Below are 18,443 nucleotides of genomic sequence, written 5' to 3'. Positions count from 1 at the left end.
GAAAAAAAATTATTCTTTTAAACCAATGAGGAAATATTGAAAGTATTTTAGGGTCAACCTTTTCAGAACTCTAGCTATTAAACAATGACTTGCATTGATTTAGAGAGTTTTTTAATGTAAAAACAAAGCTGAATTTTGTTAATATCAGTGGATTTGTGCATTGTAGTTTTTCCTCATCCAATCCTCTATTGTCGAGCTCTTTAGTTACATGTAAACAACAGCTTGGATTCAGAGTCAAAACTTGTAACCTGGTGCCACTCAGAAGGACCAGACATGGGTGGAAATGTCTGTGTCCTATACAGTGACTTTGATGCTTGGGTTTCTGCTCCTTCCCCTGAAAATGCAGGTTGCAATTCTGTCTAAATGTGGTAGGATCCAGAGCTCTCCCCATGCGAATAACCTTTTCCCCATGGATGACTGTTAAAAGGCAATTATATATGATTAACTGTGTAGCTCTATGTGACTTCAGAACATTTAAGGCAGACAAGGTGCTATCTTAAAGATAAGACTGAGAAGTTGAGGAATAAGTATTTTTATTAACATGAATTAATCACATGATTTAGTGGGTTTCATGGGATATTTCCCTACAATGTATCATGCACTGACCATGTCTACGGGCCTTTCTATTCCCTCCTGTCTTCCCTCATCTCCAGTGTCCCTGGTCCCCTTTCCATATGGACTGCTTCAGGAATACACCTATGGATACACAATTTAAAGTTTTTAAAGTTTGTAAAGTATTTTAGTGCTTCCTTTGGTAACATATATACTAAAGTGGAGTGATACAAAGTAGATTAGTATGGCCCCAGTACAAAGAGAATACATGTATTCCTGGCTAAGAAGTCCATATGTATGTTCTCATAAATGGATGAAAGGTGTGTGATGTGTTGCACATAAAAATAGATTGATATACAATTTATATTACAATTGTGCATTACATTCCAGAACACTATGCTGTATACCATAAATAAATACAATACTTTAAATTTTTTTCTTTTATTTATCTGTTCTTTAAGAATTTTACACCCAGATACAATGTGTTTTTACCACCACTCTCCCCCTTGGACTTCTTCTGGAATGGCTTGATTTGGCAGCCATAGCTGCTGTGGGTTCCTGAGGGCAGAGCCCTCTCATAGCCAGAAAGCATTCTCTCACATAGACCTTCCTACCCTATGGCTCTTGCAATCTTTCTGCTTCTCTTCTGCAATGTTACCTGAGCCTTGGGTGAGGTGGTCCAGCATTTGTGGTCCAGTACTCTTCTCTTCCTAATTTTCTGCACTTTGACTAGTTGTGAGTCTCTTAACATTTGCCCACAATAGCATATGCTTTTTTTTTTTTTTAAAAAAAACTGAAGATCCCTGCATCATAAGTCTACAGGTTATATATTTCCAATAACTGTACTGACCGTTAGCAGTTTTTAGTAATAAAATTTTCTTTTTAGATTATGTAGCACATGCTGTCCTGGAACTCACATTGTAGGGCAGGCTGGTTTTGAAGTAGCAATCCTCCTGCCCCAACTTCCATAATGTTTGGATTAAAAGTGTACAGTTCTATGTTCTACTAATGAATTGTTTTACAATTAAAGTACATGCATTGTTTTATTCACTATGTTGCTATTACCCACATCACAGAGAATACTACAGTATAAGCAACTTTCATATGAACCAGGAAATAAAAAAACTTGTGTTTATTTTACGGAGATATTTCCTTTGTTTTAGTTGTCTGTTACAGATCCCTGGATATATCTAAGGTGTGACTATGTAAAGTATATTCATTTCAACAGATTTTTTTTTCTTTCTTTGGATAGATGCTTTATTTTCTTCTAGATACCTAGGGTTAGAATGACTTCATTCTCAGTGACTTACATTTCATTGAGTAAAATGAGACTGCAAACCCTTTTCCTAAGTAGTTAACAATTTACACATTGATGGCCATTGTATGAAGAAAATCTAGTTCCACCAACCCTTCCCCACCAATGCAATGGTTAATCTGTCTCCTTGTGGTTTGCTTTGTAGTTCTCTGATGTCTCATGAGCCATTAACCTTCAGTGTATCTTTTGACAGTGTTCAACATAAAACTTTCATATATACAAAGAAAGAAGGAAACATGGCACACACACACACACATACACACACACACACACACACACACAATCACACACACACCGACAAATATTAAGCCCAAATGTTCTTGAGGAAAATAAAATTTGGGTTTACTTAACCAAGAGTTTAACTAGGTATTTAAATATGTTAAAAGATCTAAAGGGAAATATGTCTGAAGATAGAAAGGAAGGCAAAATATGACTTTATTATCAAAGATATGTCAGAAAGGATTAGAAAAAACACATATTTTAAAACCACAAAACCCAAATGAAATTTTCCAAGGCCAGCAGTAGACTGGTCCAAAGACTGGACAGAAAACAGAAGTAGCAAACTTGAAGATTTGTCAATGGATGTTTCCTGTCTAAGTAAATGATAAAGGAAAAAAAATGAAAGAGAATGAGTAGAGAGCCTCTGAGATCCTGAGACATGCCAAGTGTATCTATGTACATGCATGGATATTGTAGGAAGAAAGAGAAAGTAAAGCAAAACTATTTAAGAATCACAAGCTGAATATTTTCTAAATTCAATGAAAAACATTAATGCACACTCCACTCCACATTTGAGAAGCACAACACGTTCTCAATAGAGGAAGCTTTAACAACTACTCAGTGACAGAAGTCAAAAGAAATTCTGCACAAAGGCAACTTGAATCCAAGTAAGCTTCCCTAAATGCTTAATGAGGATGCACTTACTATTAAAAAATAAAACTCAGAAGTGAAGGGCAAGGAATGTATTGGAAGAATATATAATTTTATTAAGCACTCATCATATCAATTACTGCCTATTTTATATAGATACTATAAAATAGTTCTAATAATTATATGATGGGAGAATACACAGAAAGTCTTATGTAAGTTGTAAATCTAGATTAATAATGTTTTGAGATTAAGTAAATTTTATAATTCACATTTATTTATTGAACATTTTTACATTTTAGGGACCACTCCAGGTTTGGGCACACACTGTGATTTATTTAGTCCTTATCACAATCCTAAAGGTATTTCCATTATCCCTGTTTCAAAGGTGACCTTACTTGACAAAGGAAGATTTCATAACTGGCTCAAAGCTGAAAGCCAAGTGAGAGAACACATTCAAACACACGTGCTTCTTCAGACCCATGGGTGCACCCATGACCTAGAGCTTTACAGTTTGGGTTTACAGTCACTCTGAATGCCATTCAGATTTCTTTGTTTTATTTCCCCATATTGTGCCAGTAGACTATTGCAACCTTGAGATGCAGTATTCTCTTCAGAACATACCTCCTTCCCTTCCTTCCCCTCCTCCTAGCAAATGATATCTCCTTATAAAATGACAGAAGAAAATGTAATCACCTGTATGTTTAAGAGTGGTGGGCAGAGCATGTCATGTTGTCATTAACACATCACAGATTTCCATCCACATGACTATCTAGATGACTAACCTGCCCATGTATTTTTTTGTCATCTTCAATCTTTGTTCAGAATTAATACTGAGCCTTTCCCTAAACGAAGCAGTCTTACAAACCGGCTCTGAATCTCCTTAGTTCTTGCTCCATAGATAATGGGATTGAGCACAGGAGGCACTAGCACATAGAGGTTAGCCAGGAAGATGTGCACATGCTTGGGAACTCGGTTGTGACCAAAGCGATGGGTGAGGAAGGAGAAGAAAGCAGGGGTGTAGAAAACCAGAATGACACCAAGGTGAGAGCCACAGGTACTCAGAGCCTTGCGTCTGGCATCTCGAGATGGAAGACGAAAGACAGCCCGGAGGATGAAGCCATAGGAGATGGCAATGAGGACTGAATCCAGGCCCACAGCCAGCAGAGCCACAGTCAGCCCATAGACAATGTTGACAGTGATGTTGGCACAGGCAAGCTTAGCAATGCCCATATGCTCACAGTATGTGTGAGCCATGACATGGTGACCACAGTAGGGCAGTCGCTTCAGCAGAAAGATGAAGGGGGACACAACAGCCACACTTCGAACTATCCCAGCAAAGACAATTTGGCCTATGACAGTATGATTGAGAATGGTTGTATATCTTAGTGGGTTGCAGATGGCCACATATCGATCAAAGGCCATGGCAAGGAGAACTGAGGACTCTAGAGCATAGATAGAATGGACACAAAACATCTGGGCTAGGCATTCACCAAAGGAAATCTCATTAGCATGGAGCCACAGAATGGCCAGCATTTTTGGTACAGTGGTAGAGCTGAGAGCCAGGTCACTGAGTGAGAGAAGGCAGAGGAAGAGGTACATGGGAGCATGAAGAGCACTCTCTGTCCCAATGACAAGGATGAGGGCAGCGTTACCAAGCAGTGCTATCAGATACATGACACAGAAAGGGATGGCAATCCAGAGGTGGGCAAACTCCAGCCCTGGGATCCCTGTCAGGAAGAGGGTAGCTGGAAGACTGTCACTCATATTGGAGGTTGACGTTCTTCTTGGCACATGAAGGGTTCTATCCAAGGGGTGACGGCATGCCTGCCCTGTAATATTAGGTATCATGTTCATCCACATATTTGTAAGTTGAGAACATTGCCTTTCACTTGCTTAAAAGTTCTCTTAAGATTAATGTTTCCTATATTACTCACCAATGCTTACTCTTACATTCAACACGAGGTATGTATTTATGTTCCTTAATGAATACTTCCTGACTCATCTTGTGAAATGTCCTGTATATTATCTAGAGATTTTCAGCCCCTTCCCTTGGATGGATATTTCTTACTTTTCCTTACCCATATCCCCTCCTCCACCATTTGCAGTTTTCTTTGTTTTCTTCTTCTATATATTTTTCTTATTTAAGTTAAGTTTCCAGGGGTCTTCTGTCTCTATTATGCTTCTTAGCCATCTTTAAACTCTTGCCTATTCGATGTGGATTCTATGTTACTTGTAGGATTTAAACTTGGTTTCATATATCCATATTCTGAGTTGAGACTTTTTACCCAATGTCAATATTTAATTTTCTATCACTTACAAAGAATCCACTTTATTCCATGTCACTTCCTAATGCTATGATAACTTTACTCAGTGTCTGAACTTTGGACCCTCTTCCTACTTGCATTGAGATTTCCAGTGATAACACTCATGGTTTTGGCTTGCCCTGGTACTGGTCTGTGGTTGTGGAATCTGGCAAGCTGGAGTCACTACACACCTTCTTCCTCTCTTTTTGCTCCAGTGTTATTCCTGTGCAGGATTTCCAACTATTGTTGTGAGAAATCTGCTACTCTGTCGGCATCTGTGGCTGAGAAGATGGGGACAGACAGAGGACAAACATAGTTTGGTTTTCTTGCTGCAAGAGACTGCGTGAAAGCATATTGAACTTGTGTCTCACTTGGTTTCAAAATGGGGGCCCCCTTTCCCCCAAATTTTCCCTAGTCATTATTGAATCACTGTGGTGACTGGGTTTTTGAATTCTTGTTTAGACAAATACAGTTTAGTCAAACTTAGACATTAGTGCAGTGACTCTGAGAGTTTTTTTTTTCCCCCTTAAATCAAACAGAGTATTGTTTTGGAATCTGATTTTAAAAGCTTACCTGTACAAGAGGTATCCATTTTGTTGAAGTGTTGATTGTTGCAAAGGAGTACTGTGGGTACACAGCTACTCTAAGATGTACTACAGGAGCACAGAGTTGTTTGGGAGAGAAAAAAGAGGTGCAGTGGTGTGAGCAGGTGCGTACCTATGCTTGAAGCTTCGTTGGAGTGGAAGGTGGGTGTCTTTGCAAATTCAAATGGGTGTGGCTTGAGAGAGTGGGGAGACTCAGCGTTATTCCTGTTGAATTGTGTGCTCCTTTTAACGTTTTCTGAACTATCTGAGTGTCTTCGGCTCAGCTTTGTATTCTAGCCTCCTTTGGTCACCTGGCTCATTAAATGAGGTTATTTATGGATTCATTCTGTAATGCTCTAGGGTAAAGACTCAGGTGTCCTCCTCTGAGGAGGCATTTGCTGTGCACCCCTTGAGGGAGAAATAAAATGGGAAGCTGATGAATGAGGAAAAAATTGAGTGAGAAAAAAATTGTGGTAACTTTGGGAGCAAAGTGGAAATTAACTACTTGTCTGTGCTTTACTCTCTGTCCTGGTCTTGGTCTTTCTTCTTTCCTTGACTCCCTTTTCTTTCTTTCATTCTGGAGTGCCCAGTTATTGTAGCTCACTGGTGTTCTGTGCTTGGGCTGAAAGATTTATATGAATAGAGTAGCAAGTGGTGGTGAATGCCCCTGTGCCACCAGATGCCACTTAAAAAACACAGTCTAAGGAGGTAGAGAGATGGCTCAGCAGTTGAGAGTACTGGCTGCGTTTCCAGAAGACTTGGGTTTGAGTCTCAGCACTCACATGGCAGCTCACAACCATAAGTTCAGTACTAGGGAATATGATATCGCTTCTGGCCTCTGAAGGCACTGCATGCATGTGGTACACAGACATATATTCAGGCAAATATCTATACACATAAGATAAAAATATGTACAGTCAGCATGCACAGGGCCTCTACAGGTCTAAGCCAGATAGGGTCCCATTGTTGAGAGAGGAAGTGAACACCAACCCCCGTCTCTAACCCAGAAGCTATCTCTAATTGATAACCACTCACACAAGAAAATTAATTTTCTCATTCCATCAGTTATTAGACATAGGAACAAATATTCCAGGAAACATTTTCCCTAATTAGATGAATACAACTTCCTCTTTTCTTCAAATTACTTCATGTGTCCAATATTGAGAAACTGAACACAATTCACATTCAGTCACTTTTTTTTTTCATTTTTCTTTCTTTTTTTTTCAAGACACGGTTTCTCTGTACAGTTTTGGTGCCTGTCCTGAATCTTGCTCTGTAGACCAGGCTGCCTCTAACTCACAGAGATGCCTGCCTCTGCCTCTGGAGTGCTGGGATTAAAGGCATGAGCTACCCCCGCCTGACTACATTGAGTCACTCTTAATTTTTATTTATGTAAAGCAGTAAGCTGTAAGAATGTGGTTTATATAAACAAATTTACTGGGAATGACTTGTTTCTGCCATGTAGAACATGTACCATAGCTAGAGGTCAGCAACAGTTCGAAGAATTCTGGTTGTCTGAAACCTACACCCTTAGACTCTGTGCAGAGGTATGGTATGCTGGTGTGATGAGGTTGGCTAAAAGGGAGACCTTGAAAAATCAACTGCTGTTGCCAATGAAAAGTTAGGTGCTTGAATGATACTACAAAAGTAAGATATGGAGAGTAACAAGTCAATCCCTTCTCAGTCTTTACCTTTCCAGGCTGCCTCCAAGGCTTCCTCTTGGCAGGGTTTTAACAGGCTGCTGACTGGCAAAGGAAAAATGTAGGCACAGCCTATGCATCTTAACCAGAGCATAGAGGCTGGTTTTGGAGCTAACAGAGATAGCTTAACAATTATCACAATGATCTTTGGTACCTGTGTGGTGCTTTGAATGAGAAATATCTTCCATAGTTTCAGGCATTTGATCATGTGGTCCCCTGTTGCTGGTGCTGTTTGGGGGAGATTTAGGTGATACAGCCTTGCTGGAGGAAGTACATCACTGTGGGTGGACACTGAGACTAAGAATCCTTGCCTACTTCCAGTTTGTTCTCTCCGCCTCATGCTTGTGAAGAAGTGAGTTTTCAGCTTCCTGCTCCTGATGCCATGCTTACTGTTTGGTGCCATGCCTCCATCTTGCCAACATGGACTCTTATCCGTCTGTAACCATATACCAAAATAAACTTTCTCTTAAGTTGTCATTGGTCATGGTGTTTTATCACAGCAACAGAACAGTAACTAATACACTGCATAAATGTGTAGAATAAGTTGAGTGGTATTTTATGACTAAATATGAAGCATGTAAAAAAAACTAGAAGGTAGTTAATTTTGTTATATCTTGCTGTAGTTTTTTTCTATATAATTTATTGTAAGAAAAACTGTATTTTTTTTTCTTTTTTGGTTTTTCGAGATAGGGTTTCTCTGTGTAGCTTTGGAGGCTGTCCTGGATCTCGCTCTGTAGACCAGGCTGTCCTCGAACTCACAGAGATCTGCCTGGCTCTGCCTCCCGAGTGCTGAAATTAAAGGCATGTGCCACCACCGCCCGGTGAAAAACCGTATATTGATAAATATTTTATGGGGCTAAATTCTATTAAGATTGGATAAAACATTGTAATGTTTCATAAAATAATTTTTAATTGAATAATGACTATCTATGCTATGTATATCTTCTTGAGAGTGCAAACAAATGTGTGTATATAATACTCTTATTTTGTCTTTAAGTGTCATCTACTGAGTTTTGAGGATAGTTATGAGTATGTGGGTATTTGTCTAAGCATTCTCAATGAAGACCGAAGTTCTCTTCACAGCTCCTAGCATGTTTGTGTCTACATGGAGGCCATGGCTACGAGTTCCACTCCACTAGTCTCAAATGGTGAATGGGTGATGTGAAGGGAGAGATAACACTCAAGGCATTGCCGATGTGTGCCAAGCTAAGCAAAGAACTCCTTTGTACTTATGATACAGTTGTGGAATGTGAAAGATATTCTAATTTCCATTTTAGGGATCTGAGAACACTGTAGTTTACGACGTAAGCTCATGGAACTGGTAAGCAACTTACTTGGTAATCACAAGTCTGATCCAAAAGCTGTTGCCTCAAATGTAGTATACTTCATTCCTTTATCCTATGGTGTTCTTGGGTTACATCATGGTCCACAAATATGTGCATGTGTGTGTTGCATTTGTGTAGCTAGTGTGTGTGTGTGTGTGTGTGTGTGTATGTGTACAGAGACGATCTCAGTAGTATTGACAGTGTAAAGATCTCTGAAAAAAAAATTATTCTTTTAAACCAATGAGGAAATATTGAAAGTATTTTAGGGTCAACCTTTTCAGAACTCTAGCTATTAAACAATGACTTGCATTGATTTAGAGAGTTTTTTAATGTAAAAACAAAGCTGAATTTTGTTAATATCAGTGGATTTGTGCATTGTAGTTTTTCCTCATCCAATCCTGTATTGTCGAGCTCTTTAGTTACATGTAAACAACAGCTTGGATTCAGAGTCAAAACTTGTAACCTGGTGCCACTCAGAAGAACCAGACATGGGTGGAAATGTCTGTGTCCTATACAGTGACTTTGATGCTTGGGTTTCTGCTCCTTCCCCTGAAAATGCAGGTTGCAATTCTGTCTAAATGTGGTAGGATCCAGAGCTCTCCCCATGCAAATAACCTTTTCCCCATGGATGACTGTTAATAGGCAATTATATATGATTAACTGTGTAGCTCTATGTGACTTCAGAACATTTAAGGCAGACAAGGTGCTATCTTAAAGATAAGACTGAGAAGTTGAGGAATAAGTATTTTTATTAACATGAATTAATTACACGATTTAGTGGGTTTCATGGGATATTTCCCTACAATGTATCATGCACTGACCATGTCTAAGGGCCTTTCTATTCCCTCCTGTCTTCCCTCATCTCCAGTGTCCCTGGTCCCCTTTCCATATGGACTGCTTCAGGAATACACCTATGGATACACAATTTAAAGTTTTTAAAGTTTGTAAAGTATTTTAGTGCTTCCTTTGGTAACATATATACTAAAGTGGAGTGATACAAAGTAGATTAGTATGGCCCCAGTACAAAGAGAATACATGTATTCCTGGCTATGAAGTCGATATGTATGTTCTCATAAATGGATGAAAGGTGTGTGATGTGTTGCACATAAAAATAGCTTGATGACACACTGTACATTTATATTACAAATGTGCATTACATTCCAGAACACTATGCTGTACACCATAAATAAATACAATACTTTAAATTTTTTCTTTTATTTATCTGTTCTTTAAGAATTTTACACCCAGATACAATGTGTTTTTACCACCACTCTCCCCCTTGGACTTCTTCTGGAATGGCTTGATTTGGCAGCCATAGCTGCTGTGGGTTCCTGAGGGCAGAGCCCTCTCATAGCCAGAAAGCATTCTCTCACATAGACCTTCCTACCCTATGGCTCTTGCAATCTTTCTGCTTCTCTTCTGCAATGTTACCTGAGCCTTGGGTCAGGTGGTCCAGCATTTGTGGTCCAGTACTCTTCTCTTCCTAATTTTCTGCACTTTGACTAGTTGTGAGTCTCTGTTAACATTCACCCACAAAAGCATATGCTTTTTTTTTTTTTTTAAAACTGAAGATCTGTGGTAACCCTGCATCATAAGTCTACAGGTTATATATTTCCAATAACTGTAATGACCGTTAGCAGTTTTTAATAATAAAATTTTCTTTTTAGATTATGTAGCACATGCTGTCCTGGAACTCACATTGTAGGGCAGGCTGGTTTTGAAGTAGCAATCCTCCTGCCCCAGCTTCTGTAGTGTTTGGATTAAAAGTGTACAGTTCTATGTTCTACTAATGAATTGTTTTACAATTAAAGTACATGCATTGTTTTATTCACTATGTTGCTATTACCCACATCACAGAGAATACTACAGTATAAGCAACTTTCATATGAACCAGGAAATAAAAAAATTTGTGTTCATTTTACGGAGATATTTCCTTTGTTTTAGTTGTCTGTTACAGATCCCTGGATATATCTAAGGTGTGACTATGTAAAGTATATTCATTTCAACAGAATTTTTTTTCTTTCTTTGGATAGATGCTTTATTTTCTTCTAGATACGTAGGGTTAGAATGACTTCATTCTCAGTGACTTATATTTCATTGAGTAAAATGAGACTGCAAACCCTTTTCCTAAGTAGTTAACAATTTACATATTGATGGCCACTGTATGAAGAAAATCTAGTTCCACCAACCCTTCCCCACCAATGCAATGGTTAATCTGTCTCCTTGTGGTTTGCTTTGTAGTTCTCTGATGTCTCATGAGCCATTAACCTTCAGTGTGTCTTTTGACAGTGTTCAACATAAAACTTTCATATATACAAAGAAAGAAGGAAACATGGCACACACACACACACACACACACACACACACACACACACCGACAAATATTAAGCCCAAATGTTCTTGAGTAAAATAAAATTTGGGTTTACTTAACCAAGAGTTTAACTAGGTATTTAAATTTGTTAAAAGATCTAACGGAGCCGGGCGGTGGTGGCACATGCCTTTAATCCCAGTACTCAGGAGGCAGAGGCATGCGGATCTCTATGAGTTTGAGGCCAGCCTGGACTACCAAGTGAGTTCCAGGAAAGGCGCAAAGCTACACAGAGAAACCCTGTCTCAACCCCCCCCCCCGAAAATAGATCTAACGGGAAATATGTCTGAAGATAGAAAGGAAGGTAAAATATGACTTTATTACCAAAGATATGTCAGAAAGGATTAGAAAAAACACATACTTTAAAACCACAAAACCCAAATGAAATTTTCCGAGGCCAGCAGTAGACTGGGCCAAAGACTGGACAGAAAACAGAAGTAGCAAACTTGAAGATTTGTCAATGGATGTTTCCTGTCTAAGTAACTGATAAAGGAAAAAAAATGAAAGAGAATGAGCAGAGAGCCTCTGAGATCCTGAGACATGCCAAGTGTATCTATGTACATGCATGGATATTGTAGGAAAAAAGAGAATGTAAAGCAAAACTATTTAAGAATCACAAGCTGAATATTTTCTAAATTCAATGAAAAACATTAATGCACACTCCACTCCACATTTGAGAAGCACAACACGTTCTCAATAGAGGAAGCTTTAACAACTACTTAGTGACAGAAGTCAAAAGAAATTCTGCACAAAGGTAACTTGAATTCAAATAAGCTTCCTTAAATGCTTAGTGAGGATGCACTTACTATTAAAAAATAAAACTCAGAAGTGAAGGGGAAGGAATGTATTGGAAGAATATATAATTTTATTAAGCACTCATCATATCAATTACTGCCTATTTTATATAGATACTATAAAATAGTTCTAATACTTATATGATGGGAGAATACACAGAAAGTCTTATGTAAGTTGTAAATCTAGATTAATAATGTTTTGAGATTAAGTAAATTTTATAATTCACATTTATTTATTGAACATTTTTACATTTTAGGGACCACTCCAGGTTTGGGCACACACTGTGATTTATTTAGTCCTTATCACAATCCTAAAGGTATTTCCATTATCCCTGTTTCAAAGGTGACCTTACTTGACAAAGGAAGATTTCATAACTGGCTCAAAGCTGAAAGCCAAGTGAGAGAACACATTCAAACACATGTGCTTCTTCAGACCCATGGGTGCACCCATGACCTAGAGCTTTACAGTTTGGGTTTACAGTCACTCTGAATGCCATTCTGATTTCTTTGTTTTATTTCTCCATATTGTGCCAGTAGACTATTGCAACCTTGAGATGCAGTATTCTCTTCAGAACATAGCTCCTCCTTCCCTTCCTTCCCCTCCTCCTAGCAAATGATATCTCCTTATAAAATGACAGAAGAAAATGTAATCACCTGTATGTTTAAGAGTGGTGGGCAAAGCACCTTACTGTGATGTTTAACAAGCCACATTCACCAGACTATTTCTATTCCAGAATTTTTCCCATGTTATGTTGTCATTAATGCATCACAGATCTCCATCCACATGACTATCTAGATGACTAACCTGCCCATGTATTTTTTTGTCATCTTCAATCTTTGCTCAGAATTAATACTGAGCCTTTCCCTAAACGAAGCAGTCTTACAAACCGGCTCCGAATCTCCTTGGTTCTTGCTCCATAGATAATGGGATTGAGCACAGGAGGCACTAGCACATAGAGGTTAGCCAGGAAGATGTGCACATGCTTGGGAACTCGGTTGTGACCAAAGCGATGGGTGAGGAAGGAGAAGAAAGCAGGGGTGTAGAAAACTAGAATGACACCAAGGTGAGAGCCACAGGTACTCAGAGCCTTGCGTCTGGCATCTCGAGATGGAAGACGAAAGACAGCCCGGAGGATGAAGCCATAGGAGATGGCAATGAGAATTGAATCCAGGCCCACGGCCAGCAGAGCCGCAGTCAGCCCATAGACAATGTTGACAGTGATGTTGGCACAGGCAAGCCTAGCAATGCCCATATGCTCACAGTATGTGTGAGCTATGACATGGTGACCACAGTAAGGCAGCCGCTTCAGCAAAAAGATGAATGGAGTGACAAGAGCCACATTACGGACTATCCCAGCAAAGACAATTTGGCCTATGACAGTATGATTGAGAATGGTTGTATATCTTAGTGGGTTGCAGATGGCCACATATCGATCAAAGGCCATGGCAAGGAGAACTGAGGACTCCACAGCATAGATGAAATGCACACAAAACATCTGGGTTAGGCATTCACCAAAGGAAATCTGTCCAGCATGGAGCCACAGAATGGCAAGTGTTTTGGGTACAGTGGTGGAGCTGAGAGCCAGGTCAGTGAGTGAGAGAAGGCAGAGGAAGAGGTACATGGGAGCATGAAGAGCACTCTCTGTCCCAATGACAAGGATGAGGGCAGCGTTACCAAACAGTGCTATCAGATACATGACACAGAAAGGGATCGAAATCCAGAGGTGGAAAGCCTCCAGCCCTGGGATCCCTGTCAGGAAGAGGGTGGCTGGGAGACTGTCACTCACGTTAGAGGATGACATCCTTGACAGAAGAAGGGCTCAACCCAAGGTGAAATTGCACACCAGTCCTGTAGCATCAGGTATATAGGTGATTCACCTAAAATAATGGCTTTTCTATGAAAAATGTCTTTAAACAGAAAATACTCATGCCTACTAACCAGATTGAGCATCTGAGAAGATGCTGTCATATATAACAGGTTTTTCTTTTTGTGCTCATCATTGGTGCTATGCATTTAGAATAAAACCCCAAGCATCAAACTAAATGTTTATTTGTCTGCTCAGCTTAACGCACTTGGATCTATTTCCTACCACTTTCCCCACAAACTTTGCTTCTTTTCTGTACACACAGCTAGGGACACTGCTTGTTTCTTTTTTCAGTTTATATCACAAGCCCAGGTAACCTTTTTTGTTTTTTCATTCCTCTCAGATTTTTGAAGTTCTCTTTCTTACCTGGTTCTTAGTCACCTTTTAATTTTATTTTATCTACTACATTTTTAAAATTGTACTGGGTTGAAATTGTCTTTATTGGGTTCTGATCTTGACCTTTTCATTGACCTAGCTTTTGATCAGCTTCACTAAAACAATTACTTGGCAATTCACAGTAACACAGCACTGCCCATTTGGCTCAGTACCTCCATGCTTTAGTACCTCTGTATCTGAAAATATCGACCTAATTATATGTCTAATAGCTTGTTTTTGTGTCTTAAGTGTTAGCTAACCTGTATATCTCCATCTGCTTCAGGAGTATCCATAGTAATTTGAGTATGAAATACATCACACATGTTAGATGTGGCTACAGCACTCCCAACTACTTCGAAGTCAGTGCATGGCTCTGCAAACCCACCAGAGCAATGGCTAGATGCGATGACCAGCTAGCACACCAAATGCTAGTAAAATAAGATGTAGAGACAGGGTGGATAAGCCAGGTGTTGCCAGCAACAAAGGTATCCTAAAGAATGAGATGTTTTTGTTGCAGAAGGATAGTGTGTATTGTATGTATCTTCCTTCAGCGACACATCATAGACCCCCAGGTATCTTTTTGTTGAGTATCCTGAACCTTAATTCAGACATATGAATTTTGTATGGCTATTTTCAAATCTCTGTGTCATCCTGGCATACACAGCAGTGGAAGCCCAGCTCATCTACCCTTTGATTTTATATACCAGCTGAACCTTACAACCTTGCTGAGGTTTTGAATTCTTTCTGAATTGAGAGTGACAACATTCGGCTTGCCTATCTCGTACAGCCTTTTCGCATTGAAGAAAGTAGGTGAGTAATGGGGTAAAAGTTTTAACCCCAGGTCAATGCTTGCGGCCCCTCCCATCAGGCAGCACTGTGGGGTCTCTGCCATACTGCCTGCCCATTTTTCTGAGACAGGACTCAAGAAAGTGTTACTCTTCTTCTTCTTTTTAAACTTCTCTTTATCTCTTTTTCGGATACTGTCCAAAGGTTAAACATACCTTCCCCTGCACTTTGGGCTTCCTCATTCTTTCTCTGAAGCCACCCTCTTCTTTTGCCCCATGGCAGCTCATTGACATTCACGACAAAAGACATGGCTTTCTCCCTATCTCTTCTCCATCTCCCTCTGGCAGATGCTTATACTGACAGCTTGCCTAATCTGCTGTTTTTCTCTTAAGTGCAAATAAAATTATCCTCAAACCTAAACAAAACAAAACAAAACAAAACAAAAAACCAAAAACAACCCCCCCCAAAAAAAACAAAACAAACATTCAAATGGCAGAAGCAGCCCCTTCTGTATCTCATAAGCTCCTTGCCCCAGAGCAGCAACCAGAGTGGTGGAGTTTAAACATTGATCTTACCTTGATCTTTGCAGGTCCAAGCTCACAGACATAAAGTGATGAGATGCAGAGCCCAGCACTGTCAGAATTACAATCAGCTCTCAGGTCTCTGGATTCAAATGTTAGCATTTAACTTCATTTAACTGTTGATTTAGATGGCCAGCACTCAGATACCAATGTTCTTCTCGCATGGTACTCTGTATAAATATCTGTATCATTTCTGAAATCATCACTGTTTTAAAGAGACAGATAAAAGGAGGCGGAGGGGGGTGCAGGGAGAGGGAGAAGGAGAGGGAGAGAGAGCTTGTTTGTCAGAAGATTGTCTCTGATAACCACAATTCCTAGGAGATAAACACTTGGACAGTGGAAATCAGAGGCCTGGTCTTTCTGTAACGTTTTCTTTTTTAGCTTATTGTTGCCCCAAGAGAATACTTCACATGGTAATTGTAAGGAGGATGCTCTTCCATGAGTGAAAATGGATGGAGACTCTGGAAAGGTGGAGTACAGATAAATCTGTATTTCAGGGGAAATTTGGAAACAGATACTGAGTTGCAGTAGCAGTGTGCTCTCTGAATGGGGCCATGCTTCTGAAGTGGTTCGATGCAGCCTTGCTATGAGTCACCATGAGTTTTTTCCTTTGATTTATTTTAGATATTAGCAATTGAACCCTGACTTCTTTCTTTGAACAACCATTTTTAGAGACTCTAATACTAAGGGCATACCTATCATAGACTTGCATGTGTAGGCTTTAGCTGTGGTGGGTTGTCATGTGAATTTGAGTCTTGTGAGGTATGAGTAACAGAAGAGCCATGTGTTTAGGCAATGTGTAGGCACACATGATGGTTTGTTTCTGGACATGAAAGGTGAATGTGCAATCTGCATATAACTGTCTATCCATCCTAGGTTTTGTAAGCTCAGGGATTGTGTTTGGTAAATCTCTGAATTTCTTCCTTTTTTGTTCAAAGTATGTGGTTTTGTATAGATTGTGATGCACTCAAGTTTAAAATGAGCCCAGGTTAGTTGATTATGTGCATTTTCTTGTTGTGCTTGTGACACTGCTGGGTTCTACAATCCTTCCTCCCCCTCTTCTGCAGGCTTCCCAATATTCATGCTTATTTTCTCATCTCTTTTCCCATCTCCTCTTCTCTATAACAGTGTCGGTGTCACTGAATTTCCTATGTACTGTATGCTATGGTTTCTATGGACACAGGTCATCCCCAAGGCCATGTGCTAAGGAATGATCATGGACATGTGCATGCTCCCTGACCATTAGCCTTCCTTTCACAAAATATACCTTAAAATTATTAATATTTTCAGAAACAGGGCAGGAGAGTATTGAATCAAGTTCAAGGCTCTTTTCAGTGCAGGACCCTTTGTAGTTTCAGATTATGAGGCAGAGGTGTGAGCCATGTTGGTAGCCTGGTCAGATCTTCTCATATTTCTGATATTGTATTAATAAAGGCAACACCTAAAGCCTCACAAATTATTCAGCAGATTTTAAAGGAGGAAATATATTCCTTAGTATAGTTTCCACTTCAATTCAAATATAATCAATGGTAATGAATCATGAAAGGGTAGATTTGTTTTTTTCACTTTCTTCTTCCTTTTTATTTATTCTTTGTGTCTTTCACATCATGTCTACCAGTCCCATCCATCTCCTCCTCCCTCAGAATAAAACAAAATAAAACAGGAGAAAAAAGGAAAAAGAGGAAAAGGGAAAATCTCATCTTGGAAGCTGCAGTGTGACACAGTGAGTCATGCAGTAAACCCTTTTATCCATCCATTTTTACATGCAGGCATTCATAAAAAAGCATCATTGGTTTGGTTTAAGGCCCTTGGTCTCTGCTACACCATTGGCTCTCACTGCGACTCTTCCTGGACATCCTGTTGCTGCCCTGTGTCATGGGGATCCTGCAGCCCTGGGTCGGAAGGATTGACTCTTCCACCTTCCTCATGCTCCAGCAGATCACAGATGGGGTGGATGTTGGAGGTGGCCAACACATAACCTTGGTTCTGGGACTGGGTAGTTGCAGGATTAGTCAGCCTGCCAGCTCTCCCCTGTCCTCACCACCAGGGGGAGCTCTCCAGCATTGCCCAGGCTGGTTCACCCTTCCATCTATGAGCAAGGGGCAGGCCCAGTTCTCCCACTTTGGTGTCCTTAGGATTGGTTCTCCCACACCTACACCTTCAGGGCCAGCTCTACTGTGTTACCCAGGTGAGGTGTAAGGCCTACTCTCCCAAGAGCTGCAGCAGATGAGGGGTAGGGTGGACTCTCTCACTCAGGGCCAGCTCTTCCCCTGCCCACGCCACCACATGACCAATGAGGAATGAGGATAGCTCGCCCATGCTTACAACATTGGGGCTGGCTCACCCACACCTCTGCCAACAGGTCAGCTCTACTGTGCTGCCCAGGAAAGGTGCAGGACCCACTTTCCTGAGTGCTGCAGCTGGTAAGGGGGAGGCTCAGCTTTTTATTCTCAATTTAATTTTTCAACAGTTACACTCTAAGAACAGCCTTTTAAATATAAATAACTTAGAGGAGAGTGGAGAATGTTTGCAATGTTGTTGACAATGGTGTAAGCACAGTGGGTGACTTCTGAGATCAGCTTCTGCTCTCAGCAAGATTAAGTTGTTTTCACATGACCGGACGCTTGTAGCCAAGTTTAATTCTAATTCTAATAATAATTCTAATGAAACATCCTAAAAGCTGCTTATACCAGAATCGTTTATCTGGAAGTTTAGGCTTTGCTTCTCCATTGAATAGCTTCTTACAATCTTGTCTGGATAAATCTTGCCATCTAGCCTCCATTCATTATGGAGTTGGTAAAAAACAAGAAAGAGACAATGATTTTTATGTCTACCTTGGCCTCCCAATCTCTTCGTGGCCACCCAGGGTGGAAAGAAAGGAGCCTAAGCCCTATAAAAGTGTATTTATAAACTACTACAGCCTATTTCTCATGAACATCAAACTTTTGTTTCAACAGTGTAGCTCAGATGAAACTCCAAATCAGAAGAGAAGTGGAAATCATGCTTTATTTAAACCCTAGACAGC

General features: G+C 40.0%; 2 protein-coding genes across 2 annotated transcripts; both read right to left on the bottom strand.

Annotated features, from left to right (window-relative positions):
* Positions 1–3,544: 3,544 nt before the first annotated feature.
* LOC143270577 (olfactory receptor 52D1-like) lies at positions 3,545–4,501 on the bottom strand. Its single transcript, XM_076561022.1, has one exon. The coding sequence runs from the start codon at positions 4,499–4,501 to the stop codon at positions 3,545–3,547; it is 957 nt and encodes a 318-aa protein (XP_076417137.1).
* Positions 4,502–12,641: 8,140 nt separating this feature from the next.
* On the bottom strand, positions 12,642–13,613 carry LOC102903910 (olfactory receptor 52D1-like). Its single transcript, XM_006979091.4, has one exon. The coding sequence runs from the start codon at positions 13,611–13,613 to the stop codon at positions 12,642–12,644; it is 972 nt and encodes a 323-aa protein (XP_006979153.2).
* Between the last annotated feature and the right edge of the window lie 4,830 nt (positions 13,614–18,443).

This window comes from Peromyscus maniculatus, chromosome 1 (genome assembly GCF_049852395.1).
Source record: "Peromyscus maniculatus bairdii isolate BWxNUB_F1_BW_parent chromosome 1, HU_Pman_BW_mat_3.1, whole genome shotgun sequence".
Lineage (NCBI taxonomy): Eukaryota > Metazoa > Chordata > Mammalia > Rodentia > Cricetidae > Peromyscus > Peromyscus maniculatus.
This window is presented reverse-complemented; position numbering and strand designations above follow the sequence as displayed.

Coding starts and splice junctions, on each gene's coding strand:
- LOC143270577 (XM_076561022.1), bottom strand. CDS start 4,501: ATGAGTGACAGTCTTCCAGCTACCCTCTTCCTGACAGGGATCCCAGGG.
- LOC102903910 (XM_006979091.4), bottom strand. CDS start 13,613: ATGTCATCCTCTAACGTGAGTGACAGTCTCCCAGCCACCCTCTTCCTG.